The 24,247-nt window shown below is 39.3% G+C and overlaps 1 protein-coding gene across 2 annotated transcripts in view; it reads left to right on the top strand.

The window, feature by feature from the left end:
- The window catches only part of adgrl3.1 (adhesion G protein-coupled receptor L3.1), a 506,938-nt gene that overhangs the window by 449,662 nt on the left and 33,029 nt on the right, over positions 1-24,247 (top strand). Inside the window, exons 17-21 of one of the 2 annotated variants that reach the window (XM_052019288.1) lie at positions 419-485; positions 1,233-1,324; positions 15,076-15,102; positions 16,541-16,709; positions 23,057-23,182. In XM_052019288.1, coding sequence (XP_051875248.1) covers positions 419-485; positions 1,233-1,324; positions 15,076-15,102; positions 16,541-16,709; positions 23,057-23,182 — 481 coding nt within the window. The remainder of the gene's footprint in view (positions 1-418; positions 486-1,232; positions 1,325-15,075; positions 15,103-16,540; positions 16,710-23,056; positions 23,183-24,247) is intronic. The other variant, XM_052019286.1, reaches the window with a different exon arrangement.

Raw genomic sequence — 24,247 nt, 5'->3', positions numbered from 1 at the left:
GCTACTCAAAGTTCATACCATGTTCTGTATTTTGCCTTGAATTAGACATGGCTTTGATCAAAAGCTGTCTTGTCAGATAAATGTCCGACAGTTCCAGTCAACAGGGTGGAGAAGGAACCTGTGAGCTGGGAGGTGTATTGGCAATGTTAAACTTTTATTTCCATGGTTACCTGAAACTAAGGAAGTAGCACAAGTCCCACATTTCTGGTTTCTTCTCCAAGTGTTAAGTATCTCTTCCCACCACTGGCGCTTTAAGAAGCTGGATCTATAATTCAAGGTTTAAACAAATGAAGGTGTAATAATTCCTGGCTCTCTGTGGCCTGTTTGCAGAATGCATTCCTCTCCGTCAGTCCACTGCTATTGATATATGGTTGCACTCAGTCCTTGAATGCCTGCTGTCCCCTGTGTTTCATTACAGATGTTGGTTGAGGCTAGACACGTACTTCATCTGGAGCTTTATAGGTCCTGCCACCTTGATTATTATGGTAAGTGTCGCTAATTAACACAGCACCTCCAAGGACATTAAACTGGACTTTCACTAGACCTCTGTTGTTTGCCCTTAATTTATAGCATTCATTTAAAAAAGGAATGTTGTTCCTTAACCCACTTAGTCACCACAACCAATTATACACCTTCAGTGTGTTAAATGAATGTGAAGGTGGTTTTTGTAGTAGTGGATCCAAAAAGAACAACTACAAGAGAAATGGTCAATTAAGAATTGTGAACAATAGCTGTTTTAATAGTTGGTTCCTTAAACCCATGAGACTGCATTACTCATTATAATCTCTGCAGGCTCTATTTAAAGTCAAGTTGGCTATTTTTTTAGTCCTAATTACATGCACATAGTTTCTTTATAAGCAAGGTTAAACCTGAGACTGGCGAGAGTTTGCTCTGAAAAAATGAGCTGCCCGTTACCGTGGTGATCCAGATGGTTTGGTTACACTGGGTATTGGTATATCTTGAATGGCCATGGGTCATTAGTATTGCCCAGGTGGCAACAGGTGTCATCTTAAATTTGGGAAAAGCCATGATTGGAGCAGGAAGAATGATATGGAACTGAATCTTCTCACTTGCTCTTGAAAAAGAACGTGTTCCTGAGGGAATGTTACCCAGCCATGGTGCTGAGAGGCCTGAATTACAAACTCTGTGGGGCAGACACTGTGCAGGGTGCGAGGAACCTTTTCAAAAATTTAGATGAACTTAATTTCCTTCTCCTTTTTCTGATCTTGTAGTTGAATGTGATATTTCTTGGGATTGCTCTTTACAAGATGTTCCATCATACAACTGTGTTGAAACCAGAATCTAGCTGTTTGGACAATATCAAGTAAGTTTCTGCCATATGTTCCTGTGGGCACATTCTTCTTTGAAGAAAGTTGCTATTTTGTGATTGAATTGTAACTTTAAGATTTTTTGCCTGCTTGCATGGCTCCACAAGTGAATACTGCATGATCATTTGGACTGTTCGTATTGTGCTAAGATGCAACATGCCACTCATATAAAAATCATTTTACTGTTTTATCAGATCAAATCTCCCTTTCAGATTTTATCAGATCTGAGTCCTGTAACTAGATAACAGTAATTGTGAAGTAACCAGGACTGTTTTCAGATTCTTACTGACGGATTGTAAACCTGCATAGCGGCTTCCTGTTCATCACCTGAACCCCAGTCTCATTTACAGATAGCACCATAAACAAAATGAAAATAACACTTGCAGTCCAGTTATTGTAGCTGTTTTTAATAAGAAAGTTGCAAACATTTTTTCTGTGTCATTTGACCATGGGATAATGGTATTGTCCCTGGCAGCACTCGTCACTGCCTTACCAGTAAAAATTGGAGCACCACCGTGCAATCTATAACCTGATTTTTAACGCCTCACCCAGTTATGTGGGAGATGAGAATTAAAGGGTCCACATTAGCATTAAGAAGTCCACTCTGGCATCTTTTTTTTTCCCCAAGTAATTTCATTTGAGATTTCCTTCATTCCCTCCCCAACCTAATTCCCAACAATCCAAAAGTCCATCCACACCATTAGAACAAGTGAACAATGAACTTAAAAAAAAATCTTCCAGAATTGCAATGCCCCATAAACACCAACAGTGTTGAATTCTGGCTGCTGTCTGTGCCTGCATTGCCATTTCATGAGCTTCTTGACTGTGAAAAGAGGTGAAATCCAGGCCAATGTAAAAGCAGGCAAGCAATCCCAGTGACAGTAACGTTACAGCATGCTGGAAATGACAATCTCTGGTCTTCCTGAATCATGTACTGTAGAATGCAAAATGGCAAACTATTGTCCATTGTTAAAGCACCACTTCATGGGAGGTTAACATGACCACAGTGCACATAGGGTGTGAAGCTTGTGTTGTATACACATATACTGTAGCTTTTGTTTTAGAGACACAAGAGATTGCAGATGCTGGAATCTGATGCAAGAAACAAACTGTCGGAGGAACTCAACGGGTCAGGCAGCATCTGTGAAGGGAAGGGAATTGTCGATGTTTCAGGTCGAGACTCTGCATCAGTAGATGTTAGATCCTCTTGTTGGAGACAGCCTTTGCTTTTGTTTCAATTTTGAGAATATCTGTGGTCTGTCTTGTTAACGATCTAATCCAATATTAGATTCAATACATACTTTTCTTTTAGGTCAAGAGCCCATTTTGACATCTTCCTGATGAAGGGTCTCGACCCGAAATGTCGACTGTTTATTTCCCTCCACAGATGCTGCTTGACCAGTTGAGTTACTCCAGCAGGTTGTTTGTTGCTCCATATTTGAGCATCTGTAGTCTCTTGTGTCTCCATTGACATTTTCAGTGTGTGATATTGTGAGGAATGGGAGTGGATCCCTTGGGCATCTACCTAGTTTATGGTTGTGCAAAGTGGAGCCAAAGATAAGAAAAGATAGGAAATGAGAATGGGCCATTGGCAGTTTGTCTCTTTAAAATGTCTCTTCCCCAAAGACACTACATTCTCAGCAATTCCATATTGGTTAGTCTGTAACATAACTTGGCAAATTATTGCAAGTACTTATTTCTGGATTTAAAAGTATTTCTGAATGCTTTCTTCAACTCATTTTTCACAAATGATTTCTGATCCTACTTTCCTAATGTCCTTTCAAATAATAAACTGGGTTTATCTGAAGCATTGATGACACCTTCAGCCTTAAGCTTCTACACTGGAGGAGAAAGCCCAACTCTGGCTAATAGACCATATGTAGGAAGTAAGGGAATAATTATCAGCTGGAGTGAAGTCAGCCTGATTTCTTTAGTGACTATTAAGCTTAAAAAATTGAGCAAACTATTGAAAGGCAGACTCCATTATTTTATTCCACTATGGAGGTGGTGTCCAGTGGTGCAGTTAGTAGATTCACTGCCTCACAGTGCCAGAGACATGGTGATGTCTATGTGGAGTTTGCACATTTTCTTTGTAACATCATGGATGCTCCGGTTTCCTCCCACATCCCAGAGGTGCAGGTTGGTAAGTTAATTGGCTGCTGTAAATTGTCCCCAGTGTGTAGGTGAGTGATGAGACAAGGAGCCGAGAGTACGTCTAATAGCCACTTAAACACCTCCACCAACCCTCTGGCAGCACAATCCAGGCACCCACCACTCTCTGTGTAAAATAAAAACTTGTCCTACACATCTCCTTTGAACATAGCTCCTCTCATCTTAAATGCATTAGTATTAGACATTTCAACCCTGGGAAAAAGGTACCAACTGTCTACTCTATCTATGCCTCTCATACTGTCATAAACGTCTATCAGGTCTCCACTCAGACTCCACTGCTCCAGAGAAGAAAACCCTGGTTTATCCAGCCTCTCTTTATAGCACATGCCCTCTAATCCAGGCAGCATCTTGGTGAACCTGTTCTGCATTCTCTCCTGCTTCTACATCCTTTCTATAATGGACCAACCAGAATTGAAATCAATACTCCAGGATGCAGCCTAACAAGTGTTTTATAAAGCTGTGACATAACTTCCTGGCTCTTGAACACAATGCCTCGACTAATAAAAGCAAGCATACCATACACCTTCTTTACCACCCTATCAATTTGTGCAGCCACTTTCAGACAACAATGGACTTGGTCCGCTTGCTCCATTTTTGATGTTCCTATGTTCATGATGCTGGAGAACCTTGACAAGAAATTTGCCTCCTGCCTGGGATCTCCTGGAACAAGTGAAGAAATCAGAGGAAAATATGGCACCTTTTGGGAAGGGAAAAAGAACATTTCAGTAGATTTCTTAGTCAATTTATTTCTGGTGCCACACTAAAAATTGTCAGATTTATCACATTCCAGTTCATAATGGGGTTTTAAATTCTGATATTATTCCAATACCATATGACTACAATATAATTTTGATGAGTTTACAACTCAAAACCTGACCATGCCATTGTTGTAGACCTGACTCCTGGGATTTAATTTCATTACCATAGCAATTGAAAACAATAGGAATTGCATTTTCCATTAAGTTGATCTTCAGGATTCAAAATAAAGATGGGAACAAATATTTTCCATGTGTTAGCAGCGAGCACAGGCAGCTGGTCACTGATATCAGACCATTAATTTAGCAAGCAGGTATTAACTCACGGAACATGCTTCCTAAGGAACCTGTGGAAATAATTATGATCAATTCACTCAAAGCAAACCAGATAACTTTCTTTTAGAAATTAACAGCGGGTTTCAATGTTTGACTGATCTGAGATATAGTGGAAGAGCTGGGAGGAACATGGTTCCCAAAGCTTTGAAGATTGCAGTTTTCTTAGATTCTTGGCTGGCTCTATTAGTGGGTAGAGATTGATCTTCAATAACTCCATTACCATTGTAAGCTGTGCCTATCAGGATGTAGGAAGCTGAGCAGAAAGGAGGCGTTGCAATTTCTGTTTCTTGGAATGGATTCAAATTACTACTATGGGGTCTATAACACCTTGCTGTCATAATCTCAGCACAGAAACCGCATTAGGCTGTGAAGACTGTTCTTGCCACTAAACAGGACCAAGCTTTTAGATAATACAGAATTGTGAGGGGCACAGATAGAATAGATAGTAGGAAACATTCCCCCTTGCACAGGTTTCTAAAGCTAGAGGGCATAGATTTAGGGTAAGGGGTTAGAGGGAAACTGAGGAAGAATTTTTTCACTGAGATAGTGGTTGAATGAGTGGAGGAGGCAAGTATTCTCACAACTTGGAAGATGTATCTAGATGAGCACTTAAATTGGCAGTGCATAGAAGGCTACAGGTCAATGCTGGTAAATGGGATGGGTATAGATAGCTGCCGATGGTCGGCATGGACTTGTTGTGCCATAGGCCCATTTCTGTGATGTATGACTCTAAGACTCTATGTCAAAACCTACGGATGATGCTAGGTGTTTTCCATTGAATTGCAAAAGAGTGATCCAGCCCAGTTTTGATATCTTAACAAGCCAAACTGAAGGAGAAATTGAAGTGGTGTATAACTTTAGTTGCGTGATCATATTGTAACAGACTACAGGGCCAGGAGATGCATGCTTTTGTTTCTCAACTTTAGAGAAGAAGTTGTTGCTTTAAGACTGTTCGTGTCAATTAATGAGATATTTTACAATCACCAGAATGCTCTAAGCTTAAATCCTAAAGAAGCTCCCATATTGTAAAACTGTTTCAAAAATTGATTAACTATTATGAATACTTTACAATTATATTTTTAATTATCACACAATCTTGATGTCAAAGAATTTAGCAATTAATTTTGAAGTCTTTATTTTTTCAAAATGTTAAACATCCTTCCGGACTCTTATCTTACTCTCCTATAAAATTAAATTAATCTCTTATGCCTCCAAGAATCAAATTAACATCCAGTTCTTGTATGGTCCACAGTAGCCTGTGACACGTGATCTGTTTTCTTTATTAAATAAACTGCAGAAGCATATTCTGAGCCTGTTTACGGTTGTGTGATAAACATGCCAAGTGCAGATATTTGGTTTGCAACAGTAATTTGTTCCTCCTACTGCATCAATTTCTGTTTGATGAACTTTGTTGTAATCAGTGGGAGATTTCCCGGTTACAACTTACCTGTCAGTATCTTGCAATCTCAGGTCATTGTCGAGAAGTACATGAAGAATCCAACCTGGAAACAAACCATTTATCCCTTACAATCTGTGTCAGTGTTTATCTACCAAGTGAGCGGTAACCCTAATCCCATATGTTCTCATTCTGTTCCCATATTGCAGGTGCCTATTTCAATTAGCAGTCATCCAAATTGTTTCTAAATGTTGACTTGTTCTCTTTTATCATTAATTCCAGTCGTGCCTATTCCATATCTGAGTTCCCCAGCTCTTGGTCAAGCTAATTATTTTGGTGAAGTATAATCAAGTACAGCTATCCATCGATAGAATCAAGAAGCCTTTCATTTCCCTGCTAACATTATTCTCCAGGTCCTAACTCTTGAATAATGCCCTTACTGCACTAATATGAAATTTTCACTTCCTGCTCCTCCACTCCAGTAGATTGTTTGAGGTAACTTGCTAATTGACTGAAGTTTTGTACTGAGCTATGCAGTCACTAGCCATGTTGTTCCTACTGTCCAAGCCTATTTCACAAAAGAATTTGAAATCATTAAACAGTGGGCAATTTCATCCAATCCCTTCAGCCTGGATTCAAATCTTAGAGGTGAAAGGTCACTGTCTAATCTTACATCAGGACTAGAGTGAGATCCTTCTATGCAGCTGGCTATAAAAGTCCTGAGAAGTGATTCAGAAGGTTTATAATTGTACGAGGTACTTAGTAGAGAAATATCACAAGCTAATGAGTGAGCTTGCCATTGAGTCATAGAGTGGTACAGCACAGAAACAGGCCCTTCGGCCCACCATGTCCATGCCAACATTTTTGCCCAACTGCACTAATCCATATGCCTGCATTAGGTCTGTGCTCTCCTATACCTTCCCTATTTTAGTGTCTCTCTAAATTCCTCTCAAACACGGTAATTGTATCTGACTCCACCACCTCCTCTGGCAGCACATTCCCATCTAAGGAAAAACTGTGTGTTATGCCCACATTGTTGACTTTCATTCAACTCATGAAGAAAATCTTAATCAGCTTATAATAAAAGCAATCAGATAAAGTTCTTGATGTGTAATTTGGAGAACCCAATAAACTGATAACATTCTGAAAGCTTTCATTTTCAAATAATTTTGAAAAATTGCCACAAGGAAACTGTTTCTCAGCTGATCTTCATTATTGAAATTGACTGATTTTTATGCTTAAGCTGTTTGTATTTTGCCCCCCAGCACCTATCCAGGAAAATTAATAAACTTGTGTGAATTAAATTTTAAGCTGTTAGTGAAGGGTCACAAGAGGGATGGTGTAGCAAACATAAGTAATTTTGCTCTGTCAGACAATTGTGTAGCAAAGCAAATCATACTAAAACATTTCAGACAAAGTATGTACTCCCAGATTCCTTACACAAAAATCCTAAATGACTGGCATTTATGGTGAATTATTGCCTTTCATTTTTCTTGTCCTTTATCTTGCGTAATTAGTTGTACTAAAAAAGTAGAATGCATTAGGACGCTTGCAACAAAAGGAATCGACCATCCAACTCATTTAGTCTGTACTGACACAGTTAATGTATCATTTGTTTTCTGTGGTAAAGAGAAGTTCATTATGAGCTGAGGGATGAATTCTCTGCAAGGGAATTCAAAACTTTCAGAATGAAGCTCTTGTTAAAGAGATTACATGGCAAGTATCTGCCTGTCTACTTGTTACAGATTTCCACAACAGACCGTAAGTTCTATTGTTTTTTGTGTCACAAGAGATCCTGCAAAGGGCCTTGTCTCTGTCTCTGGTCCGCCGCAAAAGCAAGGATCTCCAGGTGGCCAGCCACTTCAATTCCACATCCCACTCCCATACTGACATGTCTATACATGGCCTCCTCTATTGCCACGTTGAGGCCAGATGCAGGTTGGAGGAGCAACACCTCATATTCTGCCTTGGTAGTCTCCAACCTGATGACCTCAACATCGATTTCTCTAACTTCTGGTAACCCCTTCCTCTTCTCCCCACCTTTTTTTCTCCCTCCTTTTTTCCCCTGCTGCTTTGTCTTCCCTCATTCCTGTGGACCCCTTCCCCCACCCTCATGACCTGTCCATCTATTCCCCACCTCTTTCTCTTTATTCCATGGTCCACTGCCCTCTCCTACTGGATGCCTCCTCCTTCAGCCCTTTGTCTCTTCCACCTATCATCTCTCAGCTTCTTAACCCCCCCTCCCCCACCCACCTATCTTCCCCCTCTCACCTGGACTCACCTATCACCTGCCAGCTTGTGCTCCTACCCCTCTCCTGACCACCTTATTCCGTCTTCTGCCCTCTTCCTTTCCAGTCCTGCTGAAGGGTCTCCGCCCAAAACATCAGCTGTTTATTTCTCTCCATAGATGCTGCCTGACCTGCTGAGTTCCTCCAGCACTTTTTGTGTGTGTTGATCATGTAGGGTGTGATGTTTTTATGCACTGTGTTTGTGATTGGTTTTTAGGTAAAGTTATAACTGTCTCATTCAAGGGGACCAACCTTTATAGAACATGGAACAGTACAGCACAGGAACAGGCCCTATGGCCCACAATATCTACACCAAGCATGATGCTAAACTAAACTAACCCCTTCTGCCCGCAAGTGATCCATATCCCTTCCCTGCATATTCATCTGTCTATCTAAAAGGTTCTTGAATGCCATTATCATATCTGCTTCCACTTGCAGTGTGTTTCATGTACCTACCACTCGCTATTAAAACAAAATGCCCCACACATCCTCTGTAAATTTTCTCCCCCTCACCTTAAAGCTATGCCCTCTAGTATTCAACATTTCTACCCTGTTCTGACTGTCTACCCTATCTGTGCCTCTCATAATTTTATAAACTTCTATCAGGTCTCCCCTCAGCCTCTGACGCTCCGGAGAAAACAATCCCAAGTTTGTCCAACCTGATGATTTTATGCTAAGGAGAATTTCTAAGACAGTCTGCTCACCTTCACGAGTGCTAAAAATAAGCTGGGGCAGTAACCATTGGGTATAGACTGTGTGTGATGCTTGTTGAGTACAGCTCCTTGAGGTGCTCTATTCCAAATATTTAATCCTTTGGGATCTGTGACACTGGCATCAAACATCCATGTGTTGCCAAAAGGTGTAATTAGTGACTCCATTTATTTGTTCTGATCTTATAATCAAATGGATTTGATTAAGTATTGTGATATTTGGGAGTCCATGGACTTTGAGTTTTTCTTACCACCAACTAGGTTATTGATGTCCAGGATAGGGGATTTTAATGCAATTGAAAGAATAAAAGGCAGTCTACTTTCGCTGGAATCAGACTGAAAATTGCTCCAACATCTCTCAGGAATGAAGGATGTGAGCTCTTAGTAAAATGTTGTTTTTTTTTAAATTCTGTTTATTTTGATTTTTCCCTAATACCCTTCAAATGACGGAAGTCTGTTGAAGAGTTATTGTAGACACTTGCTGTATATTCACTGTAATCACTGGTGCCAGTTGAGTATAAGCACCAGCCTTTGAAATAAATGTGACATACGGAAAGTAAAGTGAATCTGTTCTATCAAGCATCAGAACCATCTGCCCAATTTCACTGTGTTTTACTTGATGGATATTCATTAAGATGTTCATTTTAAAATAAATGAATTATGCATCATGGAGAGATCAAAGGCCATACTTGGGAGATGTTTGTCAACTTGGCTGCTTTCTGTACTGGAGATCATGTTAAAATGTCCACATTTTTAATATGAGCATCTGTACATTGGGTTCCTTTATTCAGTGTGCTCAACATTAATAGGTCCTGGTTGGTAAAAAGAAAATCTTACTGAAATCTTACTGAATAAATTGATTTTTTAAATAATTCTTTAATTCTATCGTTCTATTTGGGAATTACCACTTTTGTTCATTTGTTCAATTTTCTTTATTTGACAAAAGTGGACTTGATCAGGATATTTTTTCTAAATTAATGAAATGAGTACCTTCACAGAAGGAATGATTTGAAGTTTGAATGATTTTATGTTTTGATTCTTTTCAAGGCGTCTCTGTGTTTTCCAAGTTTAATCTTTGTTTTTTTTCTGGTGACCTTGTCGTTTTGCTCAATTTTAATTGCATATTCTCTGGTAATGTATGACTGTTCATTGGGAATCAGTATGAGCAATTCTGTTCTACGTTTTTGTATTTATTTCCCTTTGCTTGCTTCAGCTATTGATTTAACGATGGCTGTTTAGATGTGGAACGACATGGGTAAGAGCCAGTTTCCTCCTTGAAGGGGGTTGAAATGACAATCAACAGTATTTAAATAATCTCATTGATTTGTGATTACGGACTGTATTGGTGCTCCAAGAGCTTGCAGGGAGATTGGAGAGATTAATGATTGCTCTAGCCCCATTAACAAGCTTTAAGCATCTGCTGGGCAAGTCACCTTGTAGTCTCCTACCAGAAGTAGCCATTCTTAATCAACTCATTACATTATCACAAGTAAATGCATAGAAATGGTTACCTTCATTGATGTGAACCTGAGTAATAAGAGTGTAATGGACTGCAGGACTGTGTCTGTAGACTGGGGCACTTCACAAATTTAATTGCTTTTATCCAAACACAGCTTTGCTGTATGGCTTTACAAGCTGATTGGATGAACATTGATGAAATTGATTTATGGAGATGCATTTATTGTAGCATGTATTTCCAGGCATTGTAAAGCAATGCCTTTATAAAGGTATGTGGAAGGATGTTCTTCAACGTTATTGAAAAGGAAGTGGTATATGATCTTTCACTTCTCTGAAGCAGTGGTCAGTATGTTTGAAATGACTGCTGGTGTTTAAAAGATGTCATTTCAACCCCCATTCAGAGTTTGTAGTTAGTGGCTGTTCATTTTGTCATTGTAGCTGAATTTCTTTGTTCTGTCGCAAATTGTCTTTCCTCCTTGCAGCCAGTGTGTACAACTGCATACTGATGCTTCTTGATCTGTTCCTCCCTCCTTTTCACCCTCCCCAAGACAACTGAAAAGCATTTACTATTCAGCACCAACTAATACCCCTTTCGAAATCATTCTCGATTAACTTTCTGAAAAGAGCTGCATAATAAATGAAAATGGTTTTACAGACCTTTTCTAAGACCATTAGTGAGCTGGAATGTATAAATAACTGCAATTCTATTCAGAGATGACTGACCAACATAATAACTACGATGTGATGCATAATTTTAATTATACTCATTCCCTTTCTTTTGCCCCCAGTCCACCAGGAAGTGTGTCACTTCGTAAAGTGGCTCAGCTAAAGTAGCACTTCCTTTCCCAACATGATGCACTTGTTTGCCCTTTAGAGGCATAGATGGGTAGACAGGCAGAGTCTTTTTCCAAGGGTGGAAAGGTTAAATAACAGAGACCATACGGAGTTATGGATTCCTACAGCATGGAAGCAGGCCCTTTGGCCCAACTCATCCATGCCAACCAAAATACCCACCTAAGCTAGTCCCATTTGCCTGCATTTTGTCCATATCTCTCTCAACCATTCCAATCCATGTACCTGCCCATGTGTCTTTTAAATGTTGTTGTCTTGACTCAACCACTTCCTCTGGCTCATTCCACAGCGTGGCGGTTAGCGCGACGCTATTACAGCGCCAGCGATCGGGGTTCGATTCCCGTCGCTGTCTGTAAGGAGTTTGTACGTTCTCCCGTGTCTGCGTGGGTTTCCTTTGGGTGCTCCGGTTTCCTCCCACATTGCAAAGACGTACGGGTAGGTTAATTTGGGTTTAAAATGGGTGGCGCAGACTCATTGGGCCAGAAGGGCCTGTTACCACACTGTAAATAAAATTTTTTTAAAAATCTGTGCGGAAAAAGTTGCCCCTCAGGTTTCTATTAAATCTTTCCTCTCTCATCTTAAAGCTATACCCTCTAATTCCTTTTTCCCCAAATGGGGAAAAATGACTGCGTTCACCGTATCTATGGTTAAGGTGAAAGGGAGAAAGTTTAAAGGAGATGTGCGGAGCAACTTTTTACACAGGTGCCTGGGATGGGCTGCCAGGGGTGGTGATGGAAGCAGATACAACGGCACTGTGTAAGAGGCATTTAGACAGACACATGAACAGGCAGGGAATGAAGGGATATAGACCATGTGCAGGCAGATGGGATTACTTTAGATCGGCGTCATGGTCAGTGCAGACAGGGTGGGCTGAAGGGCCTTTTACTGAACAGTACTGTTCTGTGTTCTATCATGATATACCTTGTAGCGATGTACCAAGGCCAACGACTTGTGTTAATGCCATCTTGGGGGAGGGGGTGGGAGGAGGAGAGAAATATCCTTAAATCCACACGACAGGTTGTCCTTAGGTTCAAACGCTTGACTTAAGGACATCCACATTCCCAAAGTATTAAACTCAAATGTCCAATGTACATACATGCGTTTGTTCTCTCCCTCTCCATTTTATGTAATCGTTCTTTCTTATCAGTCTTGTGTGCTTTTAATGCCATTCATTACAATACTGTGGACGTGTGGTCACCATATCGAGTGATTTTTTTTTGTGTATTTTCCAACTTACGGACAAAATTGACTTTTGGATATCTGGATCTGTGAATGGTCCTCAGAGATTTTTGCAGTTCAAGTGGTCACACTCTCAAAGTTTGACACTCTGACCAGAATGACCGGCTGAAAGCCCTTCCAGTGACATTCGCCTGAATTCAATGTGCAAAGGATTATTCCAAAGAAATTTTTTTTGTTTTGCATTAACCACAAAGTGAATATTTAAATTTTTCTAATCGGAGCTGCATAAACATGACTGTCTTGCTATCTCCACATAAATACATTCTGCAGTTTTATTCCTCTGGTTTAAGCTCCAACCTGCATATGGTTTATATGTAACAGCCCTGTTAGTTACTTTGCCAGACATGTCAAAGTCCCCAATAATTTAAAACAAGATGAAAGTGCAATTGAAGCTACGGAAATTCGATTTATTTTAAGGGATCCTGTCCAGAAAATTCTCTCTCAAGTTTGACTGTTTTATGTCTGACTTGCTGAAGAAGGCTGAGGAAATGCTTTATTCTGTCTCTTTGTAGCATGTTGTGTGGCTATCACTGACTGCCCGATTATTTTCCTGTCTCCTGAGATTGCTGCCTGTGGTTTGCAGCCACAATCAATTCAGGAACTTCTTTTAGCTGCTTTCCGTCCATTAACCCTTCACTGCAGACTAGTTTTGGCTAATGTAATAGTGTACCTAGATGCACTGTGTTTTGAATGTCTTTGTGGTTCCTAAGTGCTTGTTTGACATGTTGATAACGTGGGGAATGAGCCATCTATAGAGAACATGGACTCCACTTTTATTTTTTAGTTTTATTTGAGCAATGGGACAGAACATGAAAATAAACTTTATTACACTTCATTTTAAAAGAAGAAGTAAGTCTGCAACTTAAAACAGACATGAATCCTTTCAACGTGATTACAGGGAGGTTAAGTCACACTGGTGTATATTTTGGCCCATTATTAATTGCAGGTCACAGTCTCTCATGTTGCTTGTATTACTATTGTGTCTGGATGTGGTGGCCCATCATTGCCAAATTAGAGGAACTCCACTCCTCTTGACAAACAAGGAGCTCCACTCCTTGGGAATGCATGGAGAATGTATTGAATCTTGTACACCAGGGCAAATCTACCAAAGACTGTTAAAAGTCGATGTTTTATGCCATCCCTAGTTTCCCTGAGAATGGCAGTGTGTGGCTGACCAAGCCACTCTCCTGAAGGTCATTAATTAACTGACGGTGTTGTATCACAGCCCTGAAGTGTTTGAGTCACATTTACTTCTAGTAGCTTTGCATTTGCCACACATGACTTTCTTCTTGTTTCCAGAATCATAGAAAAATGCAGCATGGAAACAGGCCCTTCAGCCCACTGAGTACACACTGACCATCTATCTTACATCAACATCAACCTGCATTAATTCTTTTTTTATTATTCTCCCCACATCCTCATCAACTCCCTCCAGATCCTACCACTCACCTATACACTTGTGGTAATTTACTACGGCCAATTAACTTAATAACATGTGGGAGGAAACTGGAGCACCTGGAGGAAACCCACGTGGTCACAGGGAGAATGTACAAACTCCACTCAGACAGCACCCGAGGTCAGGATTGAACCCGGGTCTCTGGCGCTGAGAGGAAGTGGCTCTACCCGCTGCACCACCGTGCCATCACTCTTCTGGAGTGGTCACTGATGCTCATAAAGATTGCTACTGATGATATGTTGAAGAAGGAATTCTCCAATGCCCAGTGCATTAGGACTAGGCCTGTTTATATAATTTATTTTGCTCACAACTCCACTGATGCTGAATAAAGTCTTTTAGCAAGTAGCTAAAAAGTTCAAGTGCAATCATGATTGTGTCATCACACTCTTCCCTTATAAGATAATGTGAACCTTGGAAGGTGATGATGGTCTGGCCCGAGGATGCTCTTTGCATGACCATAACCACGTTCTATATCAGCTATGAGTGAGGTTAGTCACAAAATGGCAGGGGGATTTCTTAGCTCCCATAACTTGTATGATGAGGGCACTTAGCACACCTATCTGCTGGTTGCTAATCCAGTGTTTAAAGGTCCACTCCTTGGAAATGTATGGAGAATGTATTGAGTATTGTACACCAGGCAAATCTACCAGCACCAAAGGTTGTTAATGAGCAATAATTAAACCTTGAGAATATGAAGGCCGAAAGGGAAGTCAAAGGCTTAGTTGGGAAACAAATAAAACTGCAGATGCTGGAATCTGAAACACTATCAGAAATGTGTTCTTCCAGCATTTCTGTTCTTGTTTTAAAGGTTTGATTGTTGGAATCTGATTGGTAAATCCCATTCCTCACAATATTGGAAATGCCCATGGTGGGAGACACTCAGTAATGTGCTGGTCATTGAATTCTTCAGCAAAAGTGAGGAAGAGCTGCTTCCTGGTACTTGTTACCAACTTGCTTTGGGTGGCATGGAGCAGCTGGAAAAAATTTTGTTCTGGTGGTTCAGTTTTCTTTATTTTATTATTTGCTGCTGAAACCATTATTTTCTAATTTTGCTGTTTTTGTCCTTGCATTCATGCATTCTTTAGCTGTGAGGATAACAGACCCTTCATCAAGTAAGAATGATCTGAATAACTTACAAGCGTCATGTTGTGTGGCCTTTGACATGTACTGAAAGCTGGCCCCATCCATAATATTTTTCTCCATTGTCGCCTCTGTCATCTGCATAGAGACGGAAGAGCAAACTGTGTAGAGAACCAGAAAATTTATTTAAATATTCACATTTTCAGAGCTGCTTAGCAACCCAAGATTCATTCAACAGTGTTCCTTTCTAACAGATTCATAAATGATATTTTGCTTTATTTAAGAAATGGAATTATTGGACAAGTTTGAACTCGTTTGAAAAATACAGTGCATTGGGGTGTCCCATCTGTATAATCCTTCAGGATCCTTTAGGATAATGCCTACATTTTAATAGGGTAACAAGGCACAGTCAACTTCAGGTTTTACACCTCACTTTAAGATCTCCTGTTAGTAAGTAGGCCTGGTTATGGTGTCACTATAACAGAAGTAAAGCCTGCTGAGTTGCATATAATTACTTCCAAGTGCTTTGTTGTGTTTGGGTACAGTTCAAAAAAGTTCATTTAGCCATGTTTAGTCACATTGCATAATTAATTCACAATGAAGAAGCAGTTAGAGTAAATGCTTTGATTTGAACAGTAATTAAATGTGCAAAAATTGAAAAATCACAATATTGGTGATTGTTCTTGCAATGTTTTTCAACTTATGACAAGACACTCTCAAAGCAAAAGCCTAGTTTTGGGAAAATGAGCGGTTTGGGGAGGAAGTGGCCATTTAACAGAGAATGCTGACTGGATTAATAATTTCAGTTTGTTCTTCTGGTGAAGAGTCTTCTCCTGTGTCTGTTATCATCCCCATCCCACAGCACGAATGATGTGTTGTTGTAACCATTTTGATTTCACTGCTAATAGCAGACTAACTCACTTATTTATTTCCTCTTATTTTCATTTCTCTTGTCTTTTTTGCTTCTGACATAATTTTTCTGCCTTGCATTTTGGACGGGAAGTGGGTGGGCATTCTGGACCGAGGTGGGAAGAAAGGCCCTACAATATGTTTCCTTGTTGGCTTTGTTTAGTTTACATGCCCTGATCTAAATTCGTGGAATCATGCTCAACTGATGATTTAATTTTTCTGGAAGATGCTCTTAAAAACTGATTTATCAACTGTGAAAGATGTCTCTCGGTATTCCTATGCTGCCTAAGTTTATTGGTGCTGTTTTGTTTTCTGATTGCTAAAAGTCCAGAATGGAAGACATCTAAATTGCTTTAAATCTTATCCTATTTATAAAGAAAGAGTAACCTATTTTGGATCAGTAAAAATGTAGTGATTAAAAATACCAACAACAAGATCATTTGAAACATTCTTATTAATTGGGGATTTGAAGATTGAAATAACTAAAGTTGACACAGAATATCTATTTCTCAGAAACAATGTGAAAGTACATTAAATAATTTGTATTTTTATTCTTTACAGATCATGGGTCATTGGTGCCATAGCTCTCCTTTGCCTTCTTGGACTCACGTGGGCTTTTGGACTTATGTTCATTAATGAAAGCACTGTTATCATGGCATATCTCTTCACCATTTTCAACTCACTGCAGGGAATGTTTATATTCATTTTCCACTGTGTCCTACAGAAGAAGGTTAGTTATGTGTGTTAGATGAATGTATTTATAACTCTCTTATGTGGGCTGAGAGGAACATAACATCTGATGACTTCTTTTGATCTTCATAGTAATGGTTTTACTGTGTTATCATAATAATCCAGAAGTCAATTGCTGTGTAAGGAGATTAGGAAAGACTTGTCAGAGTTCATTAATTTTTCTACACACATTAACCTTTACCCCTTTGTTTAACTGTCTTTAATTGTCTTTTCAGATTTAAGTGTTTATTGTTTAAACTCTGACCTTCTGAAGTCAGGAAATACTAATTTTAGAGTAATCAATGTTCTGTTAATGTTTTAATGTGTCTGTGTCAGCAGAAAGATGATCTGCTTGGAAGTATTTTGTAATTTTAATGTGATGATAAAGATGAGAGGTTGCTGTCATAACCCATTGGGTTTCTTTGCAGTGATAGGGTGAGGTGTTCATTATAAATCAGATTAAGGTTTGAAGATTTCTTCTCATCCCAATAGACTGATATTTTATGTTTTGGGATGTTGGATTTATCATTCTTCAATAAGATGCACTAAAATCTTTCAGTTTTATATCAGATATATCAAATACTTTAAAACCAACAGTAATGTGACAATAATCCTTACCGCAGTCACTTGATTTCAAGGTGGCCATGTAATCTCCCTCACTCTGGGGATACTGAAGGGCACGGGCCTGGGATGGGTGCATTTGATACAATTTGCCCAGAATTTGATGGACACTGTTGTTTTTGCACATAAACAGAATCAGATTTATTATCACTGACTTATATGACGTGAAATTTGTTGTTTTGCAGCAGCAGTATAGTGCAAAGACATAAAAGCACTATAAATTACAAAAATAAATAAATAGTGCAAAAAAAAAAGAATAATGAGGTAGTGTTCATGGACCATTCAGAAATCTGATGGCAGAGGGAAAGAAGCTGTTTCTGAATCGTTGATTGTGGGTCTTCAGGTCCCTGTACCTCCTCCCTGATGGTAGTAATAATAAGAGGGCGTGTGCCAAATGTTGAGGGTCCTTGGTGATGGGTGCCACCTTCTTGAGGGACTGCCTCTTGAGGATGTCCTCCATGGTGGGGAGGGTTGTTCCTGTGATAGAGCTGGCTGAGTTTACAACCCTTTGCATCCTCTTGCTTCTCTAGGTTTCTGCTCAAGCTTATTAATGCGATTGTGAATACAAAATGTTCAGTAATCAGTGCAATAAAGTTATGTTAGATTTGTAATCAATTATTGACAGAATCTAGGCTAATGATGCCTTGAGATAACAGAATTTAAAATAATTTAAAGTGAGAATTGGTTCAGGCAGGGAGTGATTTCAAATAACTCCAACTTTTGGTTTCCAATCCCAGATCCATTTAGAACATAGAAGGACATAGAACAGTACAGCACAGAAACAGGCCCTTTGGCCCATGATGTTGTGCCAAACTAATTAAACTAGTAATTAACTTGACTGATTTAGACTTGTTTAAACTGGAAGTAAAGTAGTTTAAATTAGTTGTAACATCAGCAAACATGTTGGGGTTTCAGTTGACTGTTGGTTACAGCTCCTTATTGGTGGAGTTATGTGACTATAGGACTCTGTACATCAGAGAACTTGGACACAATATGACAAACCCTGGAAAGCATTTTTGATAGGAATTCTCCAATCCCCCCGGAAGTGCTGCCATTTCTGTGGACACGGATTGCTTGGAGGTGAATAAGCTTATGACTCAGTGTAAAACATCATGGAAACTCCAGTGTGTAATTGTAAATCATTTAAAAGTTTCCAATCGTTTTTCATTCCATACAACTTTACACTGTTACTAGGATGGGAATCAGATGGAAAATCTATGTCACCATTTTCTTAATGGAATTGAGTAACGCCACCAACAATCTCTTGCTTATAGCAAGCTCACAGTCTCTGTGAGCCTCGTACTTCCCATTGCACCTCAGCATACCCTCCAACTCCTTGGGCACTTAAAATGGGAAATAGGACATAGCACAGTACAGCACAGGAACAGGCCCTTTGGCCCACGATGTCTGTGCTGAACACGATTCCAAATTAAATTAACTCTCTTCCGCCTGCACATAATCCATATCCCTCCATTCCCTGCATGTTCATGTGTCTATCTAAAAGCCTCTTAAATGCCACTATCATATCTGCTTGCACCACTATCCCTAGCAACATGTTCCAGGCACATACCATGCTGTTTAAAAAAATACTTGCCACACAAATTTCCTTTAAGCTTTCCCCCTCCCACCTTAAATGCACGTCTTCCAGTAACTTTTTAAACTCTTTTAAATTAGATGATGTAAGATTTCATTTTTAAAGAGTACATCTCCCCATCCCCAAGTGACACACTTTAATATGTTTTTTTTACCTGGTGGCCAGTGACAACATCTGTGAAATGTGATTGCATCTTGGGCTAAATAGGACTTTTTATTCTAATTTGTGTGCAAAATCTGCTTGCACGTTCTCTAAAAATTGCCCTTGCAGGTAAGGACCATGCCTAAAAAACAAAGCCAGCAGGGATTTCTCCAATGTATATATTTATAGTTGGCACAAGTAGCCTTCTAAACTCTTTACAGAACTGAAACTTCAGGAGGCATGGTAGTGTAGCAGTTAGAGTAACGTTGTTACAGCACTAGCAATTGGGGTTCAATTCTGGCTGCTGTCTGTAAGGAGTTTGTACGTTCTCCCTGTGACTGCCTGGGTTTCCTCCGGGTGCTCTGGTTTCCTCCCACATTCCAAAGATGTATGGGTTAGTAGGTTAACATGGGTGTAATTGGGCAGTGTGGGTTCGTTGGGCTGGAAGGGCCTGTTACCGTGCTGTATAAATAAAGTTCTAAAGAAGAAATGAAAAATGTTTTTTTTAACATTCTTCTGTTGTGCATGAAAATGGACAACTCATAAGTTAAGTCTCAATGCAGGTTTTTCAGTGGTGAACCAATTAGAATGTCAAGTGTTTCATTTGTGAGCAACTGATCAATAGTAGGATAATAATACTAGAAATACGACAGTATGATATTTGAAAGATTAGAAAATGTAACTGTCTTGTTTGGCTTAATTGATTTAATTTCAGTTCATGTCATTAAAACATCCTTGGCATTTTAATCCAGTATTTATAAACACAAAGACATTTAAATGAAATGAATCCAGATAGGTAAGAAATATTAATAACTGGAAACTCCATGTACACACTTAAGGAGAATTTCACATTGTGCATACACTCAGAATCTCACATCTGTGCACTGTGAGCATCTTCAATCCTTTACAAGTATTCTTCATACGTTAGCAGATTTCTTGTTATGAAAGCCTTTTTTCTATGAGAGCCTATTCAGCATAAATGTTTAATTAAATAATGAACTTAACTGGGAAACTTCTCTATATAAAAGACTTGTGCCATTTGTTGCATGATCTTTGTCCCTATTATAAAGTCATGATTGGGGGTCTTCAGCAGGAGATCTGACATGGAGTCATAGAGTTATACGGCACAGAAACAGCCCCTTAGGTTCAACTCGTTCGTGCCGACCAAGTTGCCTACCTGAGCTAGTCCCATTTGCCTGCATTTGGCCCATATCTCTCTAAAACTTTCCTCTCTGTCTAACTGTCCAAGTGCCATTTAAATCTCACTCAAATACCTTTAAATGACTTGCTCAGTATCCATCTTGCTCTGAATGAAAATCAAAAAAAACTTCAGGTGCTGGAAACACTCTACTTCAGGCAGCACCTTTGGAGAGAGAAACAGTGAATATTAATCTGATCTTAAGTCCAGTTTAACTGCCACGTTAACTCATCTGGTCCCACTGTATCAAAGATATTCCCTTTATTGTCCTACCCATCCCTTTCCTACCTTCTCTTCTACCTAAAATTAACTTGTTTTCTCTCTTTCCTAGTTCTAACGGACCAGAAATCTTAACTGTTTCTCTTTCCACAGATGCTGCTTGACCTGCTGAGTGTTTCCAGTGTTTTGTGTTTTTATTCTACCTTAGTCCACATGTCATTTCCAATACAGAACTGGCATAGCAGCTTTTACAGTGTATATTGACGTTCTCTTGTTTTCTCTGCTCATATCCAATGGCATTAATTTAGGTTGGGATACAGTTGTATGGGTTGTATCTAGACATGTAGTCATTTATCATTTGTAAATAGAAGCTATCAGCAGTGTCCCATACCATGTTACTGTCGCATTGATGAATTTTGTTGTGGTTTCTGGTGAGAAGAATATAATTGCTTTGCTCAAATTTCTTCCTGAATATACATGAGATTAAGGAGCCGAAGTATCACAAACAATTTAAAGGTAAAATATAAATTGTTTTATCGTTTTAAAAAATGGACAACCAACACCTTTTCCCCAGGGTGGTAATTGCCAATACCAGAGGAGATCAGTTTAAGGTCAAAGGAGGAAAGTTTAGGGGTGATGTCAGACGTAGTTTTTTTTACACAGAGAGCGATGGGTGCCTGGAATGCACTGCCGGGGATGGTGGTGGAGGCTGATACAATAGGGACATTTAAAAGACTCTTAGATAGGCACGTGGAAGTAAGAAAGATGGAGGGTTATGGGCTGTGTAGGAGGGAGGTGTTAGATTGATCAGGGAGTAGGTGTTTATATAGGTCGGCACAACATCGTGGGCCTAAGGGCCCATACTGTGCTGTACTGTTCTATGTCCTTAAAAGAGAAGGAATATAATTTAATATTTGAGGGAATGCCAAACCAGTTCATGAGACCAGAGAACTACTTAAACACTAATGATGGCTCAGTATGTCATTAAAAGCTCACTCAAACCTAATGTAAGAAAACAAGTTTTTTTAAGGTGCCTTACAATGGGAATTGTTCATAATTGCTGGAAGTTCTGATCAGTTCAGTATTTTTGCTGACTAAGCTGAAAGTGGCTCCAAAATCTTTTATTTAGGAAATGGACCAGAGCCTTTAGAAAATAATTATAGGTTTTGGCATTGGATTTATGAAGGGGAAAAGAGGGTTTTTTGAGTTTGTAGATGAGGGAAAACTAGAAGATGTGGTTCATCTGGACCTTGAGAAGGTCTTTGATAAGGTGCCACAAGAAAAGATGATGAAACACATTTACAGCAGATGGGGATTGGGGGGAACAAACTGGTGTGGATTGAAGCTTGGTTAATGGACAGAAAACAGAATGGAACTTGTAGCACTGATGACCCAATTGTTCACAATCCATGTTCATGACTTGGATGAGTAGACCAAGTGTTACAAGCACATCCAGGTTTGCTGATGAGACTAAATGGGTGGGATTGTGGGTTGTGAGGAGGATGCAGAGAGACTTCAAGTTCAGTGAACTTGAGAGTCCAGTGCCATGTCCATAATAAATATTGTCTTAATCTCAGGCTGTTGATGAAAAATATACATTGGTTTTATTAATTGAGATTTATACTGTTTAATATGGTTAACTCTCCTTTTAGACAGAGAGGCCAGCTGAATGGGTAAGGACATGGTAGATGGAAAAAAAGTGCAAAAATATGAGGACATACACTTTGTTAGGAATAAATAGAAAGGCAGTGCGTTGTTTAAATGGTGAGAAATTGAAAGGTGTTAGTATTTATGAGTCACTGATAGCTAAGATACAGATACAACAAGCAATTAGGAAAGAAAACGGTGTGTTGGCTATATTGTGGGAGGATTTGAATACATAGGTGACAATGTCTTCCTGCAATTCTATGAGATCCTGATGAGCGCGCACACACATTACAGTAGATATCTGGTCTTCCTACCCAAGGAGGGATGTAAAGAGGGAAGGCAACAAAACTTCACCAGATTAATTCTGGGATGCTACACTGATACAAGAACTGTGAGGCACACATAATCAAAGTGAAACAATAGAATTATACTTTAACATGGAGGAGACAAGCTTGTAATCATGGAAGTCAGATAATGGTGAAATGGGAGAACTGAACTGCAGAAAGATCAGTTAAACTGCTGTCTCATAAAAATACAGAGTTAGTTTGGCACTGCATTTGCGGTTATAGAACAATGTGGCTTTAATGACACTTGTGGAAATACCTACCAATCATGTGTCAGGGAACATCTTCAAAGCAATGTGTCTCTACTGAGATAAGGAAATAATTGTAAAGAGAGTGTAGTGCCATGTCCATAATAAATATTGCCTTAATCTCAGGCTTTTGATGAAAAATATACATCGGTTATATTAATTGAGAGTTGACTTTCCTTTTAGATTGCTATTGATGGTAACACTGTTTCAGTTCAATTCACGTAGGAATGAATAATAATTTAAAGGAAATGGACAGTGGGATAAATAGCCTTGCAAAGATTTAATGAGTTGTTTCAGAGTTGAGATCTTTATGCAAGTTTCTATTTCACTGTTTAGGTGAGGAAAGAATACGGCAAATGCTTCCGTACCCAGTGCTGCAGTCGGAAAAGCACAGACAGCTCTCTCGGGTCAGCAAAGACATCTGGTGCTCGAACTCCCGGCCGATACTCTACAGGCTCTCAAGTAAGACTTCAACTTGAAAAATATAAGTTTCCTTTATTTAGATTTAGACTCCTGATGAAGGGTTTCGACCTGAAATGTCGACTATTTATCTCCCTCCATAGTTGCTGCCTAACCTGCTGAGTTCCTCCAGCATCTTGTGTATTGCTCCAGATTCCAGCGTCTGCAGAATCCCTTGTCTTCTGTTAGCTCACAAAACCAAAGTCAAAGTAGAGCTTATTGTCATATGCACAAGTACATGCATGCACAGGTGCAACGAAAAGCTTGCTTGCAGCAGCATCACAGGCACATAGCATCATATAAGCAGCATTCACAAGAAAAACATAAATTAAACATAAATTACATACAATTTTTACAAGAAAGAACATAATTACAAGAATAAAATTAGAACAAAAAAAGCAAAGTCCATTTTAGTACAAAGTGATCAAAGCAGTCATAGTGTTGCTAAACTGTAGCGATTAAGGTCGTGCTGGTTGGTTCAAGAACCAAATGGTTCAAGAAACTTGTATTTTCTGAACAATATATCTTGGTTACCTTCTGTTGGAAAGAAAATCTATTTCCCTCGAATTAGAGCTCTCTGTCAACGGAACCCTGGTGTTCACCAATTAACATTGTGTCCTGGACATATTCCTCCCTGTTACTTACTCTGTCACCTCCTGTACCCCAGATAGCCTTATTTCCAGGAAAATGAATGAACAGGAAATGTGTATAGATGCTACAAATGTTCTGTGTTCTACAAAATAACAAATGGGCCTTGGAGAAACAGGCTAATTACAGAGGGACTGCAGGTCATTAAGTTTATCTTGTTATGGATACTGACTATCTTGTATTTATTTATATTGATCAGCAAAGTGTTCTGTTGCACTATAATCTTCTTTCATTTCTGAATCCCAGCTACCAAATGTTTTCCAAGTCAGAAAGGGGGTGACATGTTTAGCGTTAATGATGTATAAAGAAGTGCTGGAACTTATTGCTGTGGACAAGAGGTCATCGCCCACAAGCATTCCTCAGGATTCAATCCTCATTGTTTTGCTTACTGGTTATGGTTGAAGAATAACCTGTTACTGT

Source organism: Pristis pectinata, chromosome 7, assembly GCF_009764475.1.
Source record: "Pristis pectinata isolate sPriPec2 chromosome 7, sPriPec2.1.pri, whole genome shotgun sequence".
Lineage (NCBI taxonomy): Eukaryota > Metazoa > Chordata > Chondrichthyes > Rhinopristiformes > Pristidae > Pristis > Pristis pectinata.
The sequence above is the reverse complement of the archived record's forward strand: the minus strand, read 5'-3'. Positions and strand labels throughout refer to the sequence as shown.